The sequence below is a fragment of the Panthera tigris genome, chromosome B4 (assembly GCF_018350195.1).
Source record: "Panthera tigris isolate Pti1 chromosome B4, P.tigris_Pti1_mat1.1, whole genome shotgun sequence".
Lineage (NCBI taxonomy): Eukaryota > Metazoa > Chordata > Mammalia > Carnivora > Felidae > Panthera > Panthera tigris.
The window spans coordinates 87,615,863-87,642,217 of NC_056666.1; the positions used below are offsets into that span (position 1 = coordinate 87,615,863).

Here is a 26,355-nt window from a genome sequence, read left to right on the forward strand (position 1 = left end):
ATGAGGCTCCCTTACTGAGCCTACCAGAGATGCTCTGGGCTACTGACAGGATTTGCTGATACACAGGAGGAGAGAAAGCGTGGTCACCATATTCTAGGTTTCTTGTTTAAGTAATCGGGTGCTGCAGCAGCACCCCAAAATTGGGGACCCAGAGAAAGGCACCGTTTGGGAAAATTCCTTTAATTTGGGGCACATTAAGCATGAACACGTTTGCAGGACATCTTATTTATTTAGACCTTACCTTGTTCTAGAAAGGATTTAAAGAGAGGTTACACACACAGACACAAGATGAAATAAAAAATAGATATATGTGAAAAATGAAACTAGGGGAGATCAGAGGAAGCTAGGAATTAAGTTAATAGAAAACACACGTGCTGGAAGGCTCTTGGCATTAGTCATCACAAACGCTTCCTAACAGCAGCACCAAAACCAGCCCAGTCAGTTGACTCATCTCAGGGTCCAAAATGAAAAAAACATCCCTCCTAACCCCCAGCCCTTCCCTAAAATGCACAGGAAAGTCCTCTGTGGTACCTAGGAAAGAGGACTCTGTGATGAAACAAACAGCAGGTTCTTCAGCAGGATCCCTGCCAGTACATACAGCAACCCGTTTCACCCGGAGCTGTTTTTCTCAACCTTCTGCAAGGAAGGCGCATATATGGCATTAGGACTGCAGGTCAGAAAACCAGGGGAGTCACAAGGATGAGGTCAGCCCTAATCCAGGGACAGACCTGGGAATTTCTTAGAGGGATGTCAGAACTAGAAATCCTCCCTATGTACTATTTCTCACAACAGGATCTCTCAAAACACTGAAAGGCAGCATGTTCCTGGTCATGCTGTCCGACAAATACCTGGATAGCCATTACCCTACGTGCCAAGGCACGGGCCTGGAGAGCAGGTTCGACTCGGGGATACGGCAAAGAGGAACATCAAAGTGTGAGCAAAGTCAGAAGGCTGACCCTGCCATGTGCCTGCACGGAAGAGCCCTGGCATTCTGCAGAGAGGTGGGACGTGGAGGTGACCAGAGGGAGGCGGTCATGAGATGTGGAAAGCAGTCCAGTTTGGGCAGCATCAGGACACAAGTGGTAGATGAAGGTGCATGAGGTGGCTGAGGGTGGGGTATAGAGCCACTGGCCCCGGGGTGGGCTGCATTTTAGGGGCAGGAGACAGAGTAAAATCCTTGAGGCCACCAAAGAGATGGCTTCCAGAAGGGACAAATTATGCATTTATGGCAGCTGCCTTCAGTCCCTTCTGGACGTAGGTGTCTCAGCTAAGGTATTACTAGCTGCTGTAACAGATAAACCCTACAAATCCCAGTGGCTTAACATGATACGTTTATGTCACATATGAAACATCAAGTCCACTTAGCAAATTGGGAGGCCGGGGGAAGGAGTCCTAGGGAATTAGGTGGCTGGGTGTTCTGGCCGCTTCAGCACATACTTCCCAGGCCAGTGTTGGTGGTCAACCTCTTATCCCAGAACAGGGAGAATGAAAGGATGGGGTGCTCAAGAGTTTCCTAGGCCTGGAATAAATCCCCACAAACTCGGTGGCCTGAAACAACAGGAATCCACTCTGTTAAAATTCTAGAGGCTGAAAGTCTGAAATCAAGAGTCGGCAGGGTCCTGCTCCCTCTGAGGCTCTACAGGAGAATCCTTCTCTGCTTCTTCTAGCTTCCGGTGTGTCCTGGCAAGCCTTGGCGTTCTTGACCCGTGTTGCTTAACTCTCAACTTGGCTTCTACCTTCACATGTCATCTTCCCTGGCTCTCTCTGCCTTCACCTGGCCTTGTAAGAAAACCAGTCATTGGGGTTAGGGCCGCCCTAATCCAGGATGACCTCACCTTAACTTCCCTCTTAATCACATCTGCAAAGATCCTATTTTCAAACTCGGTCACATTCACAGATTTGAGGGTTAGGACCTGGATACACCGTTTTGGAAGACACAACTAAAGCATTACAGCATTTTATGGGTCTTTTGTGGGTCATATCGGAGAAGTGGCACCCATCACTTCTGCGCACAACCCCTCGGCTAAAACCACACAGCCTCGCCTAAGTGCAGAGAAGGCTGGCAGGGTAGTGTTCCGTGCCCAGGAGGAAGAGGGAAAGTGTTTAGAGAGCAGCTAGTCAGCTCCTCCATAAGCAGGGTGAGTAAGGTGGGGGAAGAAAACTGTATTCCAAGGAAGTGATGGGGCTAGGGTTAAGGCCATGAGGAGGGGAGAAGTAGAGACAGGAACAGCTGTTTCCTGGGAGGGTCTTGAGGAGAAGGAACTGGCCAGAGGAGAACAGAGCAGAGAGGGGACATGTGTGTAGGCAGAGGGAATGAATGAAGACAGTGAGGGTTGAGGGCTTAGGTAGAGTCTGGGTTTCGGGAGGAGACGGGACCAAGAACACTGGTGGAAATAATCAGTATATCTCTGAAGCTAGATACAGCAGGGTGTAAACTTCTGTGAAACGCCAAATTCTAACAGAAAAGATTGCTGGGGTTTGTCTGGCTCTCTGTCCGATTTCGCTGAGTACTGTGCTGGGACATGCTTACTTTGCACAGCTCATCACACGTTCTCATGTGCCCACACTGCATACATCATGCACAGATATGTTGGGAAACCCACGAGTGCTGTTTCTCTTTCGAGCACCACTGGACATTCCCAGTGTGGTAGGCCTCAAAGTTCTTATAGAAATGTCGGGTCAACCAGAAGACTGCCTGCTGGCAATGCAGTAAAATAGTAACTAATGCCTTGGCATCACGTAAGTACATACTCGCTAGTCTAGCTCTTCCTGGTGTGGCCTCATCTACCCAAAAGGCTCTGACCTTCAAACCTACACTATTTGGGAACGAGGTTTTCTACAAGAGCCCAAGTCCAGGAAAAGCTAAAGTGTGTGTGTGCGGGTGTTCCTAAGTGGATATTACGTTAGCCTGTTACACAACACAATCACAGTGGCCACGACATGCACACGAAGCCTTACGCAACATCCCATGAGGCAGCACTCACGCCTCAAACAGAGGGCAAAAGGAACGGCTATGGAGTCACCAACATCAATTCTAGGGCCTGAACAAACCTGTTTGAGAGACTGCACACAACCTAAATCATTTAAGCATCCCTCCTGGAACACAGCGTGAAGAATGGCTGGTTAGGTCTTTTTATTTGACATTTATTCAGGGCCTTCTGTAGGCAAAAGCACTATATGAAAATATGGGTGCTGAAAGCACAGTACCGTGCGGTGGTTTTTAAAACTTCACAGAGGGACACCTGGGTGCTGAGTCAGTTAAGCAGCCGACTCTTGACTTCAGCTCAGGTCCTGATCTCATGGTTTGTGTGTTTGAGCTCCGTGTCAGGCTCTGCACTGACAGTGTGGAGCGTGCTTGGGATTCTCTTTCTTTGCCCCTCCCCTACGTATGTGTGTGTGCACACACACTCAAGATAAATAAAACTTGAAAAAATAAAATAAAAATAAAAACTTCATAGAAAACCATAAGCAACTGAGATAGGGGATAATAATCATGATCATTATAGTAATAAAAACATGTATTGAACAATTACTGGATGCCAGGAACTTAGGTAACACTTACCACATTACACACTTATAATCCTTCTACCAACCTTATTATGGGTAAGGTGTCTCATCAACCCCATTTCACTGATAAATGAACAAAGGCACAGAGAGGTTGGGTACTTTAAGGTCACACAGCACCATAAATAAGTGGCAGAGCTGGGACCAGAAGCCATCTAGGCTGTCTCCAGAATCTGTGTTCTAACTAGTCTATAACTGCCCTACCACAAGTATTCTTATTTATTTTATGTACTGAGACTTTGCTATATGACTTCATTTAAATGAAGGGTCTGAAGAGGGAGTATAGTCTAGCCAATTGAGAACTGGAGCCGCCTGCTTAGAAGAGTGACCCTATGTCCTTGGAATCCTGGGGGCAGTTATGGCTCTGACTTGCCAGCTCAGAGTTACAAAGAACACGATTGAGGGTGTGGGAGCGGGGAGTGGAACTATACATAAACTTTGACATAGGAAAGAACCAAACCCTGGGGGGCCAGTGGGGGGGGCAAGTACAAAGATGAATCGGTGTGAAAATTAATGACATGAATCCAATTTTTGCAGGCAGGTCTGAAGGCCCATGGTAGGGAATGAGTTCCCACTCTGTAACTGCGAAAGGCTTTTTACTGCCTGGCATGCCACTGGGAGAGAAAAGCAAGGATCCCAGAGCTGGGTGGTCAAGCACAGCCCAACGCAAAGGGTCAGGCAGGCTCCGCGCCCAGCAGCATGATTGAGGGCTTCTTGTGCTGCTTAGCTCCCTGGGAAGCATGACCTTGACTTCACAGCTATGTCTTGCAAGGAAAAAAAAAACAAAAAACAAAACAAAACAAAACACAAAACTTGTTTGTTTGTTGAATGCCTGAGAGGCTTGAGGCTTTTTGAAGGGTTTTGCTGGGGGGTGGGGGTCGGGGATGACTTTTTCTGTGTTACTTAGAGACAACCAATGCTTGCCAAAACACTAGGTTAAAAAAAAAAAAAATCACAAAGCTTGAGAGCTGGAAAGAATATTAAGGGCTGCCTAGTGTGCCTTCAATGCACCTCAAGGATGACTGTAAACAACATGGAGCCCCCCCGCCCCCGTCCTCCACCGGCAATGGTCGTATAGAATGTGCTGACTTGAATTCAGCATGTTGTCCAGATCCAATCTGGTAAGAACATAGTTCTAGAGTCCAGAGGCAACCTCTGGCGGCAGTATGAGGTAAGATGGGTTGTACTCCACACGAGAGTCCCAAAACAGGAATGCTATCTGAAAAGTTCCCAACACATGCTTTTACATCAGTCCCAGAGGTAATGTAGCTCTTTCATAGTCAAGCCATCTGTACTGTAAAATTTATTTTACGTTGCATCCTATTTTCATGACAATCTAAGACCTACTAAAGTGGCAGACTCTAAAGTGTTAGGAGTAACAGCAGTAATCGTAATATATTGATAATCAATATCAACAACTTTATTAGATGCTTCCCTATGGCAGGAAGGCACTTGTCTGAATACTTCAAACACACTCAATCAGCATGTAATAATGCTTTTACATGCACTGTGTGTTTTGCGTCTTTATTTTATTGATTGCCAGTCTTCCCCTCACTAAAACGCAAGCTCCAGGAGGATAGGGGGGGTTGTCTCCATTTTAACTAAGTGTCAAGTTCCCAGAGTACTGCCTGGCACACGGGGGACATTCAATTATTTTTTGAATCAAATTGACTCATTGAATCTTCGCAATGCCTCTGTGATACAGGGACTGTTAAAATTCTGATGTTACAGAGGAGGGAACTGGCATACAGAATGGTTCCATTGCTTGTTCAAGGTCACACGGTAAATGATGGAGCTGGAATTCAAACCCAGGCCTCCTGGCTTGCAAGCTTACACTTCTAACCAACACTTAGCGTCTCTGACTCTCTATTTTAATACACACAATAGCTAACATATACTGAGTGCCTACTATGTACCAGCCACATGAGATAAATGCCCAATGTGCACTCTCTCAGGGGGTTAAAAAAAAAAAAAATTGTTAGGCTTCTCTTAGGCTTACTGAATCAGAATCAGTAAGGTGGGGCTGGAGGTTTTTTCATTCATTCATTCATTCATTCATTCATTCATTTATTTATTTTTGGAAGCACTTCAGCTGATTCTTATGTAACCACTCCAGGAACCACTGGTCTAACCCAAATCCCCTGCCTCCCACTTTTTTTTTTTTTTACCGATAAGGAAATTGAAGCCCAGAGAAATTGCCTTTCTCGAATTCCCACTGATAGCCAGGAGCAGAGCTGAAACTAGAACCCACGTTCCCTTCCTTTTCTTTCCTTGGCAAGATTTTGCCTCGCGTGCACTCAGTAGGATCGGCTGTTTCTCGCATCCAATACTCTTTCTGCCCTACTATTGCTGTCCACTAACCCTTTGCTGAGCCACCACCCGCCTGAGGGCATTATGAAGAATATTTCATTTTCTCCTTGGCTGATAACATTAACATGCCTAAGACAAAAGAGCGTAAATACAGAACCCTGAAGCAACAAAAAAAAATAGGAAGGTTTCCGGAGTACAGATGCGTGATGCTGCCCTTGGTTGCCTCAATGAGACGGTAGCAGAAAGAGCACGGGGCTGGGAGCCCAGAGACCAGGAGGTAAACTCCAAACTTGATGCCAGCTGTGAGATGGTCCAAAATTCACACCACTCTCTGAGCCTCCGTTCCCTGCTTTGGAAACAAGTGGAGTTAAAAAGATCCTGTTAATGGATCTCAGAGATGTCTTCCACAGCTCTGAAATTTGGTGACCACTAAGTAATATCCAGCCAGAAACCAACCTGGCCGGCTCAGCTCCCTGCACTCCTGAGGCCCTGATCCATTTTCCTCCTCTGTCTTCTCGGCTCAGATGCCAATAGACAGATAAGATGCCTCAAACCCCAAGCCCAGAGAAACTTTTCAGATGCCACTTGTACCAGTTCTGATGGGGCTCAATCCCCTGGGACCTGTACCACAGGATCTCCCCAGATTTGAGCCTTGCAGGAAGCCATGACCTGGGCTCCTGGTAGTTCCCCACTGTCCAGTGCTGACCTTCAGGCCCTCAGAGGCCCTGAATTAGTGACCCTAGCACTTTGTCTACCACTGAATATTAAGGCTGAGCATTTTTCAAAGCTTACCTCCTTTCTCATTCTGACCTAGCAACTCACAGGTCAGTGGCTGCCTATGAGCCTGGGAGGTAGGTGCCATCTTTCCCTTAGAATTACATCCTGCCCTCTATGTGAAGAGTGAACCCTTTTTAAAAAAAAAAAAAAAAAATGTTTTAAAAATGTTTATTTATTTTGAGGGAGAGAGAGACAGACAGACAGAGACAGACAAAGAGCAGGGGAGGAGCAGGGAGAGGGAGAGAAAGAATCCCAAGCAGGCTTCACATTCAACGCAGAGCCCCAGGTGGGGCCGGATCTCATGACTGTGAGATCAGGACCTGAGCCAAAAGCAAGAGGTGGACGCTTAACTGAGCCGCCCGTGCCCCAGGAGCAGACTCTCTTTTATGTTTGTTTTAAATACTGGCCCCCACCGCAGTGCCCACTAATGTTACTATGACCACTACCGTTGCTGCTACCACCACAAGCACCACACCACCGCTCCTGCTGCAGCCTGCCCCTCGGCTGGTGGAGCCAATAAAACCGCCCGGGGATTAGTTTCGTGTCTCTCCCCTCTCCACCCCTCCACCCCTCCATGGTACCTTTGACTCATCCTTCTGGCACCTTCCCAAAGGGAAGTAGTTTTCCAGAACACCTCATAAAGGGTTTCAGAGCATCGCAGGTATAAAGTAGCAGCTGGCCCCACTTCCTCCTGACGGAGGAGGATGGTTTGTTCTCAGGTCATTACCCGGCATGGTTTTGATGCAAGTCAGCTTCATACCTCAGACTGGTGGCCCCGATGTCTGACTCAGTATTGGCTTGTCTTAACAACCCAAGCAAGACGTATGTGGATTATTTAAAAACAAACAAAGATAACGTGAAATAAAAAAAATAAGATATAAACCTAAAATAAGGTTTTCAGAGAGTGGCCAAGGAGACCCACCCACAGCCAAAGTGTATGTGTAGCTACACGGTGGTGGAGGATGAGTCAGGACACAGAATCGGGTAGTGGCTAAGTACACGCACTTGGGACTCACGGGCCTCAGTTTGAATTCTAGCTGCACAGTGCACAGTATGATGTCGGGCAAAGGTACAGGCTCTGTGATGGGGTTTGCTCATCTATGTGATATTAAAATAACAATGGCTTCTTTCGTGGAACTATTGACCGGAACCGGTATGCCATTTAAAAATCTCACGGGGCGCCTGGGTGGCTCAGTCGGTTGGGCGTCCGACTTCAGCTCAGGTCATGATCTCACAGTCCGTGAGTTCGAGCCCGCATCGGGCTCTGTGCTGACAGCTCAGAGCCTGGAGCCTGCTTCAGATTCTGTGTCTCCCTCTCTGATCCTCCCCCGTTCATGCTCTGTCTCTCTCTGTCTCAAAAATAAATAAACATTAAAAAAAAAAAATCTCTACAACCTGGGCTCCTGGGTGGCTCAGTTGGTTAAGCTTCCAACTTCAGCTCAGGTCATGATCTCATGGTTTGGGAGTTCAAGCCCTGCATCAGGCTCTGCACTGACAGTGTGGAGCCTGCTTGGGATTCTCACTCTCCCTCTTTCTCTGCCCCTTCCCTGCTTTCTCTCTCTCTCTCTCAAAATAAATAAATAAACTTTTTTAAAAAATTAAAAAAAAATCTCTACAACATAATAAGAATTTTAAAATAACCTCAAAAGAACAGAAATTTCTAAAACATCAGTATAGTCATAGCCTACACCCGATTAATGCCATCTTTCTTCCTTAGCATGAAATAAGTATTGCTTTCTGTGATGAACTTCCTAAAGACAAATATATTCAGTATGATGTTTACTTGCAGGCTTTTTCATTATTCAAATATGCTTCCAAGATCAAAGTGGATCATGGTGAAACAGCTAGTTCTCTGCTATCTGACAATTTAAGCTGAACTTATGGCACCTCTTCTAAAACTAACAGTGACAAAATTAAAGCAACAAAAGAGATCACCACTGTTTGGGCTTAAAAAACAATGATATCCAAGTTGTAGCTTCATCAGCTCAATGGGGAAAAATGTACCAGAAATGAACAAAGACACGATCACTAATTGAACCTACCATGAATTCCCTTCTCAATGCCCAGGGGTGGCTAAATCTGCCAAATGTTTATCATATTAAATTCCCTTGGTCCAGGGAAAACAACTTAGAATAAATACATTTCCCAGAAGCCTTGTTTTCTCGGGATGGGTATTCGCCTGAATTCTAGCCAGTGGAAAGCATGCAGACACGATAGGTGCTGCTTCTGAGCCAGGGCCATAAACACCTCCCTTGACTGCTCCCCACCCCCATCCAGGCTCCTGTCCCTTTCTAGCTGACTAGATGGAGGCGTACCTCCAGAGACCATGGAAGCCAAGTGCTAAAGACGACAGAGCCTCCTTCATGCCAGGTCCTCAGATGTCTGCAAGACACAAAGCCACTGCTTCTCCAGACTAGTGAATTTGAGCGTCTATTGTTTCCACACTTAGCCTACCTAACGTATCATTGCACAGCAGGAAACCTTTGTACCTGTCCTAATACAAATCATGAGATCATTAATTTCTTATAAGAAGGAAAAAGGAAACATCACAATGTTTCAAAGATTCCCCTAAAGTCACTGAAACATGGCACTTAATGGGGACCCTGAAAAATCAAATTACTTAGTGCAACACTCTTGCTAGGTGGTCATAGAGCTGATGCACAAATATTTTCCTTAGGAGAGAACCCGGCATTTTCCACAGCAGCTCCCTGCATCTGTGTTCAGCTCTGAGTTTGTACCAAGTACAATGACAATAAAGCAATTAACCATTACTGAGCAGTTACTGTGGACCTGGCCCCGTGCTGAATGCTTTCTTCACGTCTGCTCATCTAGTCCTCCCTGGAAAGTGGTGCTGCCATCATCTCCTTTACAGGTAGCAAAACTGAGCCACTGGACACGTGAGATTGGCCCAAGTTTGCATACAACTACAAGTGGCCGAGCCAGGATTCAACTCGGGCAGTTTGGGCCCATGTTCCTAACCACTGCCCTTTCCTCCTGTGGCTATCACCTCTGTCCCCGACTCATGGAGAACAACCCTTTCCACGCTCCCTCGTACCTGACGAATATCCAAAGATCTCTTACATCAATACAAATTATCTTTCCATGTGACTAACAAACTCTACTTAGTCTGCATTTTTTTCTATCCCTTCAAACATGGTTCTAAACCTCTTCATCACTCTGGCCTCTGGAATATTCCTGTCCATTCATGCACATGTTGAATTGTGTTACCTAGAGAGAGACTTCACATGTAAAACAAGATTAATAATAGTTCTTCCCCAAAAGGGCTGGTGTGAGGATTAATCAGGTTACTCATGTAAAGCCCTAGAAACTAGAAAGAATGCCTGAGACAAAATAAGCCAACAAAAAAACATTATGTATTATTTGCCTCATACTTCAAATGCTTCAGTCTGGGATTACATTAAGTTCTGGTGTCTACACCACACTGACCAGATTGAACTTACTGTCCACTTAAATACATTTTTAAAAAATGTGAGCCACTGATAAGCTTCATCTCTTATATCCTGCTAGCTTTTTCCCCCCTTTCAACAGGTAATACACTTTACCTTCACTGTTGTTAAACTTCACCTGGTGAGTTGTAGCCCACTTTGCCAGGTACTAAAGGTCTTTCTGTATCTTGCCAGCTCATCTTACCTGACTTCACATGATCAACAAATTAGATGACTAAACCCTAAAAATCATGGTGATGGCCAATGCGGCCCAAAGATAAAACTTTAGGATTCTACACTGGAAAATTCCCTTGTGACACTGATGCACTGCTTCATCCTATCTCAGCAGCTAGGGATAGATAAAAGGTACGATCATGAACCATTTTATGCCAGTATTTGTATGTGCAAATATTCCATTCCTACAAATGCCAAGAGACTTCCCGGCCCAGCCCTTCCATGGGAGTAAAGTTGTTCAAAGCATGATTTGGGTGGGATGGGGAAACCACAGCCACAAGTGCACTCTGCCAGGGGCCCAACCATAAGAGACCAGAAGTCCACACAGGGGCATGCTTGACCCATTTCAGAGACAAATGGGGGCTTCTGGGGGGGGGGGGAGGCTTCAGAACTATCCAGCAGTCAGTGGGAATCTGAGATAAGGAGCTAAACCATAGGAGAAATCTTTACTCTAACTCACACTTTTCAAGGAGAAGGGCCTATGCTCCAGAGTAGGAGACTGGCAAAAAGGAATTTGCAGCCAGCTGACAGGTGCAGGCAGGGCCCCTCCACCTCAGGCAGCAGCATCGGAGAGCCTAAGGGGGAACATCACCACAGAAGCCCTCCAGCATGTGGTGTCTGGATGCAGCCAGGAGGGCCGGATGCTTGGATAGCCTTCAGAGTTGGGCACTTTGGCCACAGGCCAGGAAGAGCTGTAGTTTTTAAACCCTAAGGACACAGTGGCTCCTTCCTGGCTCTCTTAGATGCCAGGAGTAGACTTCAGAGCAGGGGTTCTTCTATATTTCAGAATAACCCGGAGGGCTTGCTAAACCATAGATTGCTAAAGCCCTATACGCTAGGTCTCTGATTTAGTTGGTCTGGGGTAGAACTCCAGAATTTACTTTTCTAACAAGGTCCCAGATACTACTGCTGGTTTGAGCACCACATTTTGAGAACCACTGATTCAGGGCAAGGGGTGTCAGGGTCAGGTTCAAAAATATCCAAGGGGAAGAGATAGGGAGGAAGTCCAGAGAGAGAAGGGTCTCTTACATGCCCTCTGTGTAGACAGTGAGTGGCTTGATAGGAAAAGGAGAGACTGTTATGAGCCATCACAGTCTCTATGTCTTTGCATGTATTTGTGAGTATTCGATAGTAATATTTTCTTTCTGCTATTCCCTTCTACAGGTTATGGGTATAGCTAAGGGATTATGCAAATATATACAGAAAAGAGAGGGAGCCATGCAGAAAAAGGTAGAAATAGCAATTTAACTTTCACAGTAGAGAATGGAAGTTAATTTTCACTTTTCTCCATACTATTTTTCAGATACCTGTGAAACAGTGAGAGATGTGGTGAACTTAATGTAGTCAATGGAAGAAGATCAAATATACTTCTGGACTCAAAGGAAGGCCATTATCAAAGAAGCAGCTCACTGGCAGGTATGGATAGACGAACCACCTATGAGTAAGCAGTTTCAGGAAGGTTGTGTACCGGGCATTTATGTCCATGAACATCAACAGGAGGGAATAGTTCTTTACATTCTCTTGGGTTGGAGGAAGTTACATCATGTTTCACTGTCTTACCACTAGCAAAGCAGAGAAGGCTGAGAGACAAAACACCACAGAAATATAACTGGTTTTGAACTGAGAAATGTTGCAGTCTTGTTTAAAACCTAACTCCTATCCTCAAGAAAATTCAGACTTACCAGAGGAATTCACCTTTCCATATTCTGAATGAGTATGGAAAGCTGTAAGTTAGATGGAGGATAATTCTGGACAATTAAAAATGAGGGAAAGAGATAGCAAAGAAAGCCACCCTGGCTGGACTTCCTGGCTTCATTTTAAGGACAATTAGTGGAATGCTTCTTCACTCCTATAGATAGAGCTACATCATGAACACATTTGACCTTCCTGATCTTTCCTTAGGAGGACCTTGAACATGACAAAATGGGGATCTGAATTCAAGGCAGTTATTATTTACAACATAGTCAGCCAGGCAATCCAGAAAATGCTTGTTATTTTCAATAGATAATCATCAAAATTAAAACACAGAATTTACAATGCTATCACAGAACTCTGAGACCTTTAAAAGTGGGTGGCAGCCCTCATTTTGAGAAAATAGCATTCCTTGTATCATGAATGAATGAACTGGACCACTCAAAGCTTATCTGCTTCACTACTGCAATGTATTTAAAATAGATTTTAAGTGCAGCCATCCCCTCAAAGGTTTACACTCCATAAACCTTTTCAGGTAAAATCAAAGATGCCACTGATTATAATGTATGCCATCATTTTACATACAAGTAGGAAAGAAAAAAAAGTTAATTAGAAACTCTTGATTTTAGAGACGTGAAAATGTCTCTAAAAACAAACAAAAAAACCCTGTAAGTCTTAGCACGGATGGGAAATCCCAAGGTACAGGCACTAAGCACATGACACTGGGGGCACCTGGATGGCTCAGTCAGTTGTGTCCAACCCTTGATCTCAAATCAGATCTTGATCTCAGGGTCATGAGTTTAAGCCCCACACTGGGCCCCATGCTGGGTGTGGGGCCTACTTAGATAGATAGATAGATAGATAGATAGATAGATAGATAGATAGATAGATATGGCACACACATATATATATGTGGCACTCTGACTTCCAGCTGGGGGAAATCACTTTGCTGTGCCTCAGTATACCTATCTGACATTAACAATGTCTGCTTGTCACTAAATTACTGAGAGAATTGGATATAATTCTTTATTATGTTACGGTATTTAACATGTGCCTAGCACTTATGTCTTCTTGTCCTGTTACTATAAATTTGGCAAGAGTGGAATCATCAAGTTAACAAGTCTTCAACGATGTTCTTTCATCTGAATGAGTTCACCTAGTCTCAGTTGCCAAACCTTCAGACGTTGTTTCAAATAAGTGGCACCGGCTTTGCCTCCTTAGTACCTTAGCTCCATAGAAATAAAATGAAATCATCTTCTAAAATGAATTCAAAGCATCTTCTCAAACTGAAGAATCCCTCCGAGCCCTAAGGAGCCAATGACTCAAACACAATGGGTGATAGCTTGCATATTGCTTTGCATGACATTTGCACACGACCAGTTCTTTTTTGCTAGAAGAAGAAACCCGCCCACCATCTGCTTCTTTCCTAGTCCCTTATGATCCCCTAGGTGTTTAGTCGGCTGCCTTTGCCTAGGAAAAATAAAGCAACTGTCACGCATCAAGTAGTTCTTGCGTGTTCCTCTACAGCTAGTTACCTCGGCTGAGGTGAGAAGGGCAGATCTGTTCCAGGCTGTGCACCAGTCGCTGAGGAAAGAAAGGCAAGTCTGTCCCAAACTCTGCACTAGTCACCTGGCATCACTGTAGACCGAGGTGCATCATACTACACCGAGGGGAGTCAGTGACTCAAAAACCACGAAGCCACCAACAACAGGAGGCAGCCCCTCCTGAAAAAAACTGCCAACATACATGTGCCTGACGGGGAATCAAATGGTTCACAGTTTGCTAAGTGGCTCAGAAAATAGTTCCTTACCACCAGTAGCTTCCGAATCAAACCAGTGCAATGCTTCTCCTTCCCTGAGTGTGAATAATAATGGGGTAGTGAACCTATGACAAAGATTTGTTTTCACTCTCAAAACTGTCAAGATTTGGAGCGCCTGGGTGGCTCAGTCGGTTAAGCGTCCGACTTCGGCTCAGGTCATGATCTCACGGTCCGTGAGTTCGAGCCCCGCGTCGGGCTCTGTGCTGACAGCTCAGAGCCTGGAGCCTGCTTTGGATTCTGTGTCTCCCTCTCTCTCTGACCCTCCCCCGTTCATGCTCTGTCTCTTTCTGTCTCAAAAATAAATAAAACATTAAAAAAAAAAAACCTGTCAAGATTTAAAGTAAACATACAACAGCCAATGTCTGGCAATAAAGAAGAAAAAATAGGAATTAATCAGGGCCCTATTGCTACAGAACTCTGTCAACTCTAATCATCTGTTTAAATTCAGCCCTTGGATTCATGACTACTTGCTCAGAAGTAATGATGGACCCACATTTACGTAAATCTGATCAAAGTTCACTTAGTTGTTGATTCTGGGGAATAACTGACTATTTTTGTAAATTCAAATACCTATATTATTGGCACATAAACTAGGCAATGATCTTACAGAAGAAGATAGTGAATAACTGTTATTCATACAAGAGCTAAAAATAGCACCCTAATGAATATATGTCCTATAGGTTATCCTCCAGATGGTGAACACAAATAACAATTCTTACTGCTCTTAGATTTCTATATGACATATGACCCATACATGAACAGCAAATCCAACAGATCAGCCATAAAACCCCCAATTCATACCTAGATACTGGAGCCTGAACACTGCACATGTAATTTAGCTTATTAGGTTTTTAAAGATGCTATTTTATCATAGGATAATATGTGTGTGTGTGTGTGTGTGTGCGCGCGCGTGCATGTGTGTGCTTTATAGCTTTAATGAGGATAAAGTACCTATCAGGCTTTTCAAACTATTGGGAACCTGTAAAATATCATACTTTTATGAACATTTAGAAACATGGGAACCTGTGTTATACTGAGATTTCAAAAACTGACTCTAAGAAGAATAAAAATTACTGAAAATCAACAAGTATAGCATCACTTTATCTTCCAAAAGTGTCATTCCTCATGGGGTAATATACATGGAATGCCAGAAACTTTAGGGATTATTTAGTCCACCACCACTGTTTTTACAGATGTGGAGTTCAAGATCTGATCTAGAAATTGGCACTTTAAACACAAGGGGTGGGGTGGGGTGGGGGAAGGGTGGGGACAAGAGTCCAGAAGATGAGTCCTGGAGACTGGCAGATCCTGGACAGGGCACTGGAGCTTCCAGGAAGGAGGACAGAAGGCATGGCTGGGTAAGTGGCTCTGTTAAAGAGCTAGGAGCTTTGAAGAAAACTAGATTCAAAAATGAGGAGAAGGCCCCAGGGAGCAGCTGTATCTATGAAGAGGATAATCCAACATGAAGGTACTCCAGGCCCAGAAATTTGGGTTCTCTTCTCTGGGGATCATCTGGTGAGAGGTGCTTCCTGAGATGAGGAGCGGACCTGTTCCCAGGGAGCAAGACACTCTGTCACCTCCCTAGTCATGGAAGGGCTAGAAAAGCAAACTCATTGCAAAGGGCATGGAACTAGACATAAAGCCTAGGGTGGATATGAGTGCAACAGCTGAATTGCTGATTCAGTCTCACTCAGAAGAGAAGGGCATCACCTCCTTACCTGCTCATCTGTCTCCAAACTAATGCAAGACCTGGAACAGAAAAACAGGCCCAAAGGCCTGCTCCTCAGTGTGAGTCTTAAAAGGCCCCTGGAGATGGAAGATTCCTATGTGCAAGAAGCTCAAACCCTGGCAGGGAGAAGGGAAGGGGAGACAGCAGGGGTGCTGCTTGCAGCTGCCCCCCCCCCCCCCCCACCGATGCCACCCTGGTCTGTGTGCATGCCCTAGCTGGCTGACCTCCGTGACCAGTACTCCGTGGGCTCCCTGTCACCTGGCTCCCACCTGAGATCATCCACGGGGCAGCCCCAGCAAGAGGCGAGGGTAGAGGTGGGGGATGGAAGAGAAAGAAGTCAAAGTATTTCTTCCCTTTTCTCCTGTAGCTCCTGCCCAGGGGCCCTCACACATGACCCCACTCTCCTGGGCTCTGCTGGAGCAAGTCCTCTCTGGGTCTTGCAGGCCTCAGGTGTAAAAGTCTTTCTGAGCCCCAGTGCCCCACCCCCAGCCCGACCCCTGTGCGGGGTTCCTTTCACTGCTTCATTCAGTTGACCCACCTGAGTAGGTGTCTGTCTCCTGCTGGGACTCTGACAAGACATTGAGGAATGGAAGCCACGGGATAAACATGGTATCTTATAGACACTTCCATTTACCCAGCAAAACATCATGCTGAAATGGAGATAGCTTATAGAGTTTAATGGAAATCCACATACACATTAAAATAAAACAGACCTTCAAAAGCCATCAATTGTCAAACTCCAAATACTGCTGCCTTGGCAGTTCACTCTCCTTACTCTCTGGAATCTTCAGTGGGAAGACCAGGAAAGGATGATTCCCTCTAGGGAATGAAGACTCCCTCAGGCTGTCCTGCTTTGCAAATGGAAGTCAAAGCTAAATTTCTCCCCTGCTGCCTACTGGAGTTGGTCTTCGGCCAGGAGTCAGTCCTCGGCCATGACCTGAGGTTTGCAGGGAAGGGGAGGCAGTGGGGACAGACCTGGAGCAGGGCCAAGGGCAAGCAGGGATGCTCAAAGAGGCACGTGACCCAGAGACAGGGGACTGAGGGACGAGGGCCTCCTAACACTGTAGGCTGCATAGGGAAACCACCCATCCTCTAAGGACATATTGCACAGAGTCTAGTACTTTGCTTTCAAAACAAAGAGTCGGTCTTTAGCAGAAAGCCAACCTATGTTGTTACCAAAGGGGACAGACACGTATGTAATACGTATTAGAACACTTTTCACAAAATCTAGAAGTTTAAAATTCCCTGCGTGTTAAGTGAGGACACATTAGTAATTTAAAATAAAACCCAAATGTATCTTATTCCTGATAATGCTGGATAGATTAGGGGTTAACCAAAATCTCTTGGCCAAAATTCCTTTCGGCTGAGCCCAGAAAAGAGACTAGAGCCTTTAAGGGCTTGTGCACAAAGGGAGAAACTCATGGGATTCTGGGAGGGGACGGAGCAAAGTCACTGGGCAGAAGTAGAAGCAGCTACAGAGTCCTCCCCAGTCCCTTCCAAACACTTCCTTCATTTAAAGCCCTCTCCTCCTTCCCCTCTCCTGTTTTATGCCTCTGCTAAGATTTTACTGCAGATCAGGTTCTGAAGTCAAAACACATTTGTATCCTACCAGTTTAGATTAGCCACAGGTATTAATCCCAGGTATACAGATCAATCACAGGTCTATACGTGACCTGCTACTCTGGGCAGGTACGAGACAGCATTTACCTCTTAATACCAGCCAGATGATTCATCTTAGATGCACTTTATTTACATGGAGAAAGATCATCTTTCTCAATATCTAATCTCAAACAGAGTTATTTTATTTCCTATCACTATTTTAAACCAGATAAAAATTATGGAAGGCATTAGAGACCAGGAAGAACCAGACAGAGAATGTGCTCACCTGCTATCGCCAGCATTCGCCACATACAGCTTTCCCAAGAGGCAAACCACAATGAGGGCTGTGCAGCCACCAGATATATTATATGAACTCCTCTCTCGTTCTATCTGTAGGTCCTGGAGAAGAAAACAAAGTTAGCGCTGGATTGTACAGGAACTCATATCAAAGACTTTCTTAACCTCATTCCCTTGACACAGCCCTCCGAGTCAGGATGTGCTTCAAAGACGAGACAAGAAAATCGTTAATACTTTTCTACCACCTGAAGAGCATTTAATCACTGAGGTCACTGGCATAAAACTGTCATCTATTAGCCCATCTGCAGACCAGAGACAGGAAACAAGGGATGGCAAACGGATCTAATCAGAACAAAAATGAGAAAAAGAAAACCAACTGCATTCAATAATAAATACCCCAGCTTGTGGAAAATTTAGTCTTTGTATGGAATGCCTGACCTGCCATGTGAGAAATACAATAAATAGACAGGCTGGTAATGCTGACTACTTGGACCTGAGCAATGTTTTTAACCCCAAAGTCTCCAATAGTTTCTTTTTGCAGCCAGATAAGAGAAGTGACTTGAAGAATTGTGTCCTCTCTTCAAAAGCAGGCAGGAGCCAACTGGTTGCCCTGTCTTACTCATCAAAGCTAGAAGCTTACGAACTCTGATCTGACTTCATTGTCCGACAGCCACAGATTCACAACAAATGTGTGTGTGACACACATTCACAGCCACAGCTGATACTCAAGGAGCACCTCTTCCAGGTCAGGCAGGGTGCGAAGTACCGTACAGAGAGAGTCTCAGCTAATCCTCATAACCGTATTATTAACCTTCGGGGGGGGGGGGTGGACAGAAGGGGGGTAACTTGCCTACATTTACCTGGTTGGGGTTTGGATTTCAATCTGATTCTCCTCATCCAAAGCCTCTTATCACCTGCCACCTACTGAGGCCCCCACACCCAGAAAATCAACAACAGACCAAGACTTCTCTTGACAAATAGGCATCATCCAAGACACAGGTCTTCGTGAAATTCTGGGTCAGTGACAGAAGCATGGGTTCTGTGACCCCAGAAACATGTGAGTGGAGTTAGGAAAATAAACTGGATGCTGGCTAAAATAAGGCCAAACACTTCCATGGTAATCTATGGTTGAAGCTGAGTGAGGGAGGAAGACAAGAGGAGATGGGGCCTGGGCCGATTCTGAGGGTCCCCCTGGCAGACCGGGGGCTGGGGCACTTTTGTGGTTCTTAGAAACCCACAGAGTCACAACTCTGCTGCTTCAACCAGCCTCCTCCTGGAAAAGGGGAGATAATTCAGTAATCTGGCATTTATCACAAACGCTCGGCTCCAGAGGCCAGAGGTGGTAACACAAGTTCAAACAAATCACCAGTGAAAAGCTGGAAACAGGGCAAGAGCCTGAGCCAAGGACACAGATGAAGATCAGCATACTGGTAAAAAGGAAGTAGATAAAAAGTACAAAATCAGAATCTGGGAGAAACTAACTTACTTGGGAATCAACTGGGGAAGGGGGAAGGGAGAACAAAGGCTGGGGAACCACGGGGAGGGGTTAAGAATGTGTGTGTGGGGGGATGGGGGGATGTGGTAGTTTCGAAGAGAAGAAAAGCTGCAGAGAGTCCAGCATGAGGACCGCCTTCAAAGACTGGATCTTACAAATTTACTCAAATTCTGTATAAATTAGTTTCTTAAATGAGTACCGTGAGGATGAAATCAGATGCTATGTGTGAGGGGCTTAGCTGGCCATCTCGATCCTTCCCAGACCCAGAAGCTCCATGACCGGCAGCAGAGACCTCTCTTGCTCACTGCTAGACCCTCAACACCTATGCCAGGCCAGGTAAAAAGATAGTTTAATAAATATCTGTTGAGTGGGCAAATGAAGAAATACCTTTAAAAATGCCTGGGTGTCCAAATTATCTCTTTACCACCTTACCCCTTCCGTAACATGAGAAATGTGTTCCCTGTAATTGACAAAGGAAAAGCTTAGGACGCAAATAAATGCTAAGATGATAATTAAGCAGGAACCCATGCTTCAGTTCAGATGCAGTCAATTGGCAAGAATGAATGAATGGTTATCAGAACCTACACAAGAATGGCAGGAGCCCCAAGGGTGAGAAGGAGCATGAGTATCAGCCAAAGATCAGCCAAAGAGACTGTCACAAGGAAGTGAAAGGGAAAGAAAACATCCAGTTGTCAGAAGTTTTGTCTGTTTAACCTCCAAGCAATGCATAAAAACCGAACCAACAACCCTATTCACAAAGCAGTTTGCAGATGGATGTAGTCCCTTTCTTTCCCATTTAAATAAGTAAAATAAAGCTGATGTTATGATAGACACATATTTCATCAAATTAGTATATAAACTGGTGTGTCAAGTCCACACTCAATACGACTATGCTACTGTTTTTAATATACTGGAAGGAACTGCTGGGGCTAACAGAAAGTATGTTTTCATATCCAGAATCAACATTTGTTTGAATACCTAATGTCTGAATGAAAGACAATTTTTATTTAAGAAAATACCTTGAGCACCCAACTGCTTGCATGCTATACATGGAGTGGGGTGTGAATAATGCTTGAAAGACTTAAATCACTCGTGCAATCCAAAAGAAAATGCTATGATACACAGAGCCCAAGTGAAAGCAGCATCCATGGCAAAAATTTCCACTGGGACTCAAACAAGTTCATCCTGCATCACAGGTGTGTTCTGTATCACAGTTAACATTGCCAGAAACTCTGATCCGGAAATTATTTCTTAAAAAAATCAAGACGAGTGTATGTACGACACCGCGATTTTCTGCTACAGCAGAGTGCCTATTTGCCTTTCATCTGGAGGAAGATGTTACAGCTAGCTTGCGCAATTAATCCCTTGCCATTACGTTAATAGTGCGATTCAGCATTTTGTTCTAATTGACTTCATCCTTTCTTTCATCTTTTCCTATATTTCAACTACGTGCCCTCTGTAGCTCCCCCAGCATAAGGAATGCTAAGTTTGGCAACACTGTCACATAAACAGTGGACTAAAGTCTAGCCATGTTTTGTTCAGGAAACTCTAATAGGTTTACCCTTCTATCACCCCCCACCGCTTCTGTGGTAATATACACGTGCATGTGTGTGCGTGCAGATGCCCTTGCATGCACACACACACACGTGAATTATGTGTGTGCTCCCTGCGATCACAGTGACTAGGATTTGAAAGATGTGTTTCCACAGACTTCATCCCCCTGAAGGATTCGCTGACATTAAAATACACTCTTCTATTTCTTCTAAAACTGGGTGTAACTAGAACATATTCTAAAAATAATTGCTTCCCCTCCCCTCCCTAGAAGCCAAAATAGCACATTTATTTTTTTCCTACACCACCTACTCCTCTTTAAAAGATGTTTCACAAAATCTTAGTACTGAAAGGAACATTAAAGGACCATCTGCATGGTTCTTTTACTACCAGATCAAACATGATAAATGAAGTCAATAAGGATATTTACTGCTGAATTAACTACCCTTCAAACCTTCAACTTTTCCAATTAGCTTAAGCTTCCCACACTCTACATTAAAAATACATAAAAATGTAGAGCTATTATTTTGTAAACCCTCATGTTTGGGTATTTAAAAAAAAAAATCAATGAAATCATGGGAATTACTGCCCATTGCTTTGTGCTAAACAAGAACCTGTCTGGAGTATTTCCCCATTTTAGCTGTCAACAAGACCCAAGACATAACTCTAGAATAACTTGCCAGCAAAACACATGCATATACTATCATTCCTTTGCAAGTGTAATCTAAAAGACCAATTTACGCACTCATAATATTCAATTAACAAGATAACTGTTTTACCTGCTCAGTCAAGGGTCCTGCAGACTGCTCAAGATGGCTCAAACAGTCCCTTCTGTTTAGTAGGACTGATTTATCCTGTATTGTGTGTCTGTCTAAATACTACGTTTAAGCCAGATTTATCTCTAAATCATAAGAACGGATCCAATTTTTAAAGACTTGGGATTTAATTTTCTTTTTGTTTCAAGGAAGGATACTGGCAATGAAGGGAAGTAGGAGAGATGTGTGAAATGAGACTAATTCAGCAGGAAAGAACCGCAAGAAAGAAAATATATTGCTCGGGATGGTTATAATTTGGTTTGAAAGTCCCAGGGATGATGCAGCTTCAGGATCATTCTTTGTTTCCTACCAATTTCAGGTTGCAAAAGGACAGCAACATGAGACAACAGAAGGGAGCAAGTGTTGGGTAGTTTCAACAGGACTTGGCAGCTCCCCATAGATGGGTTAAAACACGGCTCTGAGCACATTGCTAATAGTGTCAGTCACAAATAATAAGATTCTGCATGGTTTTAGTATCTGGGTCTGATTTTGATTTATTCTGGGAACAAGCCAATCTGTCAGCCAGGCAATGAGGAAGGAAAAAACCAATACTGCCTCATATTGCCACCTGCTGGCTGTTTGTGGAATCACATGCTCAATCCTTCTAGGAGGAACTTCCTGTTCTACCAAAACAAAGACAAAACAAAACTCTAGCTTATTAAACACAGAAAGACATAGGTTTAAGAAAGCAGGTCCATAACTTACGATGAATATGCTAATATTTGAAAACACTAGGATTTATAAACTATAAATAAGCTTTGCATTTATCCTCTTTTTCACAATAGTGAAATGAGGTTTTTACCAATAAATCCAAGCTGAGTGCTATTTCCAATCATTAATTCAGTGACAGGAGGATGTATGGTAGTTCTACAACAAAAATATTGCCATTTTCTTCCTTCCTAACAACCAAACTTCTATACCGGCACTGAAAAGGAAAGAGGACAGAATTTTCGAAATTCCTCCTGCCTTTGTCCGGAGCTCAAATTCTATAGCTGGCAGGCTAAAAGGCTCATCTCTGCTGACTTAGGAGAGCAGTGGTCTCTCACAACTCCACCAACAATGGAAGTGATTCCCCTCATGAGTCTGAAAGGCTGGCCATGCAGTCCTGTTTGGGGAGGCTGCGGAAGCAAGAAGACTGACCCCAGGATCTAAAAGACCTTATCTTATCCTCATCCATCATCCTGGGCCCAGCAACAGCCTAAACACAATCGGTGGCAAATCTCAGCTGTTCAAGGAGGCATCGTTACAAAGCGCTGTGGGGAAGCAGAATTGAAGTCAGTCAGAAAGTTCCTGAGATTCTGGTCCTTTAGAAGGGAACCATGGTTCATTTTTCCATAGTGGACACAGGAAGAATGGACTACACAGCCTTCTCAGTGTGAAGAAAAATCCAAGATGAGATACAATAAGGGGGCCAAAGGGTAAACGTGCCTCAGCAGGCAAGCACAGTAAGTATTAGAGGCCAGGGGTCAGAGGTCACCTTCACCACAAGCCGCATGCTGCGTCAGGCAACCAGAGGATCAAAGAGGAAAGGAAAAGCAGTGCCCTCAAAGAAGCTTACAGTATTTGATGAAACTGTTATCGAGACGATAGCTTGTTCAGAACGTATCTTTCACTTCTGGTAGTCTGTATTTTGGAACGAGGACCTACGTTTTCCTCTAAAGAAGTACTATGTATTCTGGCTTGGGGTTTCTAAATCTTTTACCTGACCCTCTCTTTCAGATCGGTATCAACATGTCACCAACCCACTTAATGTTACTTAGGGCATCAAAATAAATGAGATGTTATACATCTCTATATGCATATAATGTGGGGCTACAAATGCCCCCAGACATATAGTCTAACCTTTTATTTCTAGACTCCCATGGTGTCTAGAAGAATGCTAGCTATAAAATAGAAGCTCAATAAATACTACTAATTGAGAAGGACAATGCAGAGAGACAGAGAGACAGAGAAAGACCGAAGATCTTTGATTCTATGTTGCTGAGCTGCTGTAAATAAAGCAAAACCCCAAGTGAAAGGCAAGCTGTGCCTGTAAAGATATTGCAAGTTACTTCTGAATCTCAGGAAGGGTAGCTGCAAAGGTGTCATCAGCAAGGCAAATGTGAGGCTGAGATGCTGGGCTTGGGGAATTTTTAGGGATGAAAAGTGTGAGGGAAAGTAAGAGAGGCACAAAGCTGAAATAATTGAATCTTATTTAATACCGACTCTTTCTGTTACGGAGGATCAGAACAGCACAGAACCTGAAATACCTTAAGGATACTGAGAACTAGGAAAGCTAGAAAGTAGCTGGCTACCATGAGGGAAAAATTTAGGAATGGCCGGGAAATTCCCAGCGTGCCCCACTCTGCAAGGCCAGAGGAGAATCCACCAAGGCCAGGCCAACGAGATAAGGAAATCAGCTCATGTTGGGCACTTCAAAAAAACCAGTTTGCCCTCAAACACGGACTCTCAAAAATATCCTGTTGAGGGGTACCTGGTGGCTCAGTCAGTCAAACATCTGACTCTTGATTTCAGCTCAGGTCATGATCTCACCGTGCATGAGATGGAGTCTCGGGTCGGGCTCTGTACTCAGAGCACAGAGCCTGCCTGGGATTCTTTGTCTCCCTCTCTCGAAAATTAAATACAAACAAACAAAATAATAAGACATTAAAAATGTAATATTTAAAAGGGACAAGGGAACAAGTATTTTATACGAGTTGGCAATGGCCTTCCAGGCCATTAAATTGAAGGTACACTGTATAATTTCTGTGTTGTGGGTTCTGAAGCTCACCGCAAGGAACTTAATGTTTAAGTCAGGCACGTTTCTATGATACTAGAGTCCATTTTTCCTCAAGTCCCTGATGAAGCAAAGAAAAAACAGGAGCATCTCTCTGTAATTCGGGTAAACATAAGACATTATCCAAGCAGGGTCGCTTTTGAGACTAAAAGGGGACAGTATATTAATAATTATTCTGGGCCAACCGACATTAACTAGCTCAGCCCCTAGGTGAACAGAAGGTAGGGCCAACCCTACCAAGCACCCTGCAAACCAAGGAACGATGAGTCTTCTCATTTAACAGGTGAAGCAGGTGGGGCAAAGTCCAGGTAGGCCTCCGGCATACTGGCGACTAGAAAGACAATCTGACAAAAACTGAAGTGTGAAGAGGAAGCTGCATGCTGGGAGGAACCGAAAAACAGATATGACTTAAAGCCAAAAATTCATAACGTGGCACACCGGGGCCTCCACAGGTAGGTTCCTGACCACCTCTCCAATTCACCTTACATCCATCATTCCTACCCTTGACATCAGCTCGTTGCCTTAGGCCCATGTGGGTTCTCTGATGTAGTTTCCCTGGAACCGGCCTCCTGCGTTCTGTCTGCATTACTCCTCCTCGCCCCCATCCCCAGCATTACTGCCCAAGGGACCCCTTCACTTCATCTCTTTATAGGGCCCCTAGTTCACCCTGCATTTCTCCACTCAAGGCCCTTCCCACTTCTATTTTGCTCATCTAACACTTGTCTTTGCCTAGTTTGTTCAGTGCTCTTTTCCCAGTTAGGCCTGGCATAGAGTTAGTTCTGATCACTCATTTATTGACTGAATGACGTGGGAAAGTGAAATGATCTTTTTGCCGACAACGAAGGTTCCAGGGTAAAAATTGCAGGTAATTTAACTGGCTAGTTAAAAGCAGAAAAAATTTAAAAGACATGAATGAGGCCCTTGACTAAGTATTTTTCTGAATGACCCTCTCATTTCCAGGAGAGTGGTTGCTAGTACCCTTGAGGCATTAATGGGCAGAAGCAGCTGGAGACCACTGAGGAGGCCTGCCTCAAAGTGACATTGGCCTCTAGTGGACAGAAGTGGGAATACAGCAGTTGCAAGTAAAAGATGCCCCATGGCATAAGCAATTACAGAAGGAAATGAAAAACCCTAAGTTTCTTTTTGTTTTTCACTTCTGTCACGTAAGCGGATTTTTTTTTCCTCCCATTAAGAGAGTAACCTACTGTCACATTTTTTACCTCAATTAAATATTTAGTGTTCTGAACATTGAGGTCTCTAGACAGCTTCTGTGACAGCTGGTGAGGGAGAGATTTTATACAGAGCCGTGTAGGAGTCAATTTTACTACCTTGATTCCTTTTTCCCTGAATAGTCTTTTCCAGCTTCCCGGTGATTTTCTTGGGATCGAAGGCTACCAGATACTCCTGACAAAGAGATGCATTTTAAGCCACCTGCTAATCAAAGGGTAAACATCAGCACGACAAGGAGAGATGCACGCTGACCAAAGAAGGGATGGGCTAAAGTGAGGACAGGGCGCAAACATGAGGTGCGAAGACAGGAAGCATTTTGCCTTGTAAACAAATCAGATGGGTGGTGCTGTGCAACATTATTTACGTTTGTCCCCTCCCTCGCACACAGACTGATCCTGGACTGTGCTGTGTCACACGCTCCGTTCTGCGGAGCTGCTCCTAACCTGCTCCTGCTTCACTGAACAGCTGGTCATCACTTGACTCTCCGGGGTTTTAGGATAATACGGCACGCTCGCTCTACTCCCGTCTTTAGAACATCTCTCAATATTCCTTGCTCTTTACTTGCACGCAGGCTGTTGCTCAGGAAAGAAAAATCTCTGGAACCACAAAAACGGCCTCAGCAGAAAGTGAGCTCAGAAAGGGAAGGGGGTGGCACCGAGGGGTGGCCCCTCACCAGGCGGAGGGACAACAAGGGACACTGTGAGAGCAGCTGCGTGCTTTCCCTTTGTGCGCTTTCCCTTTGTGTGTTCCCAGGACTGAGGCTGGGAGGGAAGGGGGCTGAACTCTTTGATCAGACACGTCCCAATTTAAATGTACAAACAATCCATGTTCCCCTGTAAAACACGCAATTCTCAGATAGTGACCCCATGACTCTCCTCCAGCAATTCCTTTTTTTTTTTTTTTTTAAGCATTAAGAACCACATGGCCAATCATGGTAAAAGAGCTGTCCTCTGATCAGATTGGTACAAGAAAGGTACTTTGGAGCCCTTTACTAAAAGCTGTTTCCCCAAACACCTGTGAT

At 44.6% G+C, this 26,355-nt stretch overlaps 1 protein-coding gene across 1 annotated transcript in view; it reads right to left on the reverse strand.

Annotated features, from left to right (window-relative positions):
• The window catches only part of PPM1H (protein phosphatase, Mg2+/Mn2+ dependent 1H), a 260,873-nt gene that overhangs the window by 106,506 nt on the left and 128,012 nt on the right, over positions 1-26,355 (reverse strand). Inside the window, exon 4 of the mRNA XM_042992666.1 lies at positions 17,457-17,569. Within this exon, the coding sequence (XP_042848600.1) occupies positions 17,457-17,569 (113 nt within the window). The remainder of the gene's footprint in view (positions 1-17,456; positions 17,570-26,355) is intronic.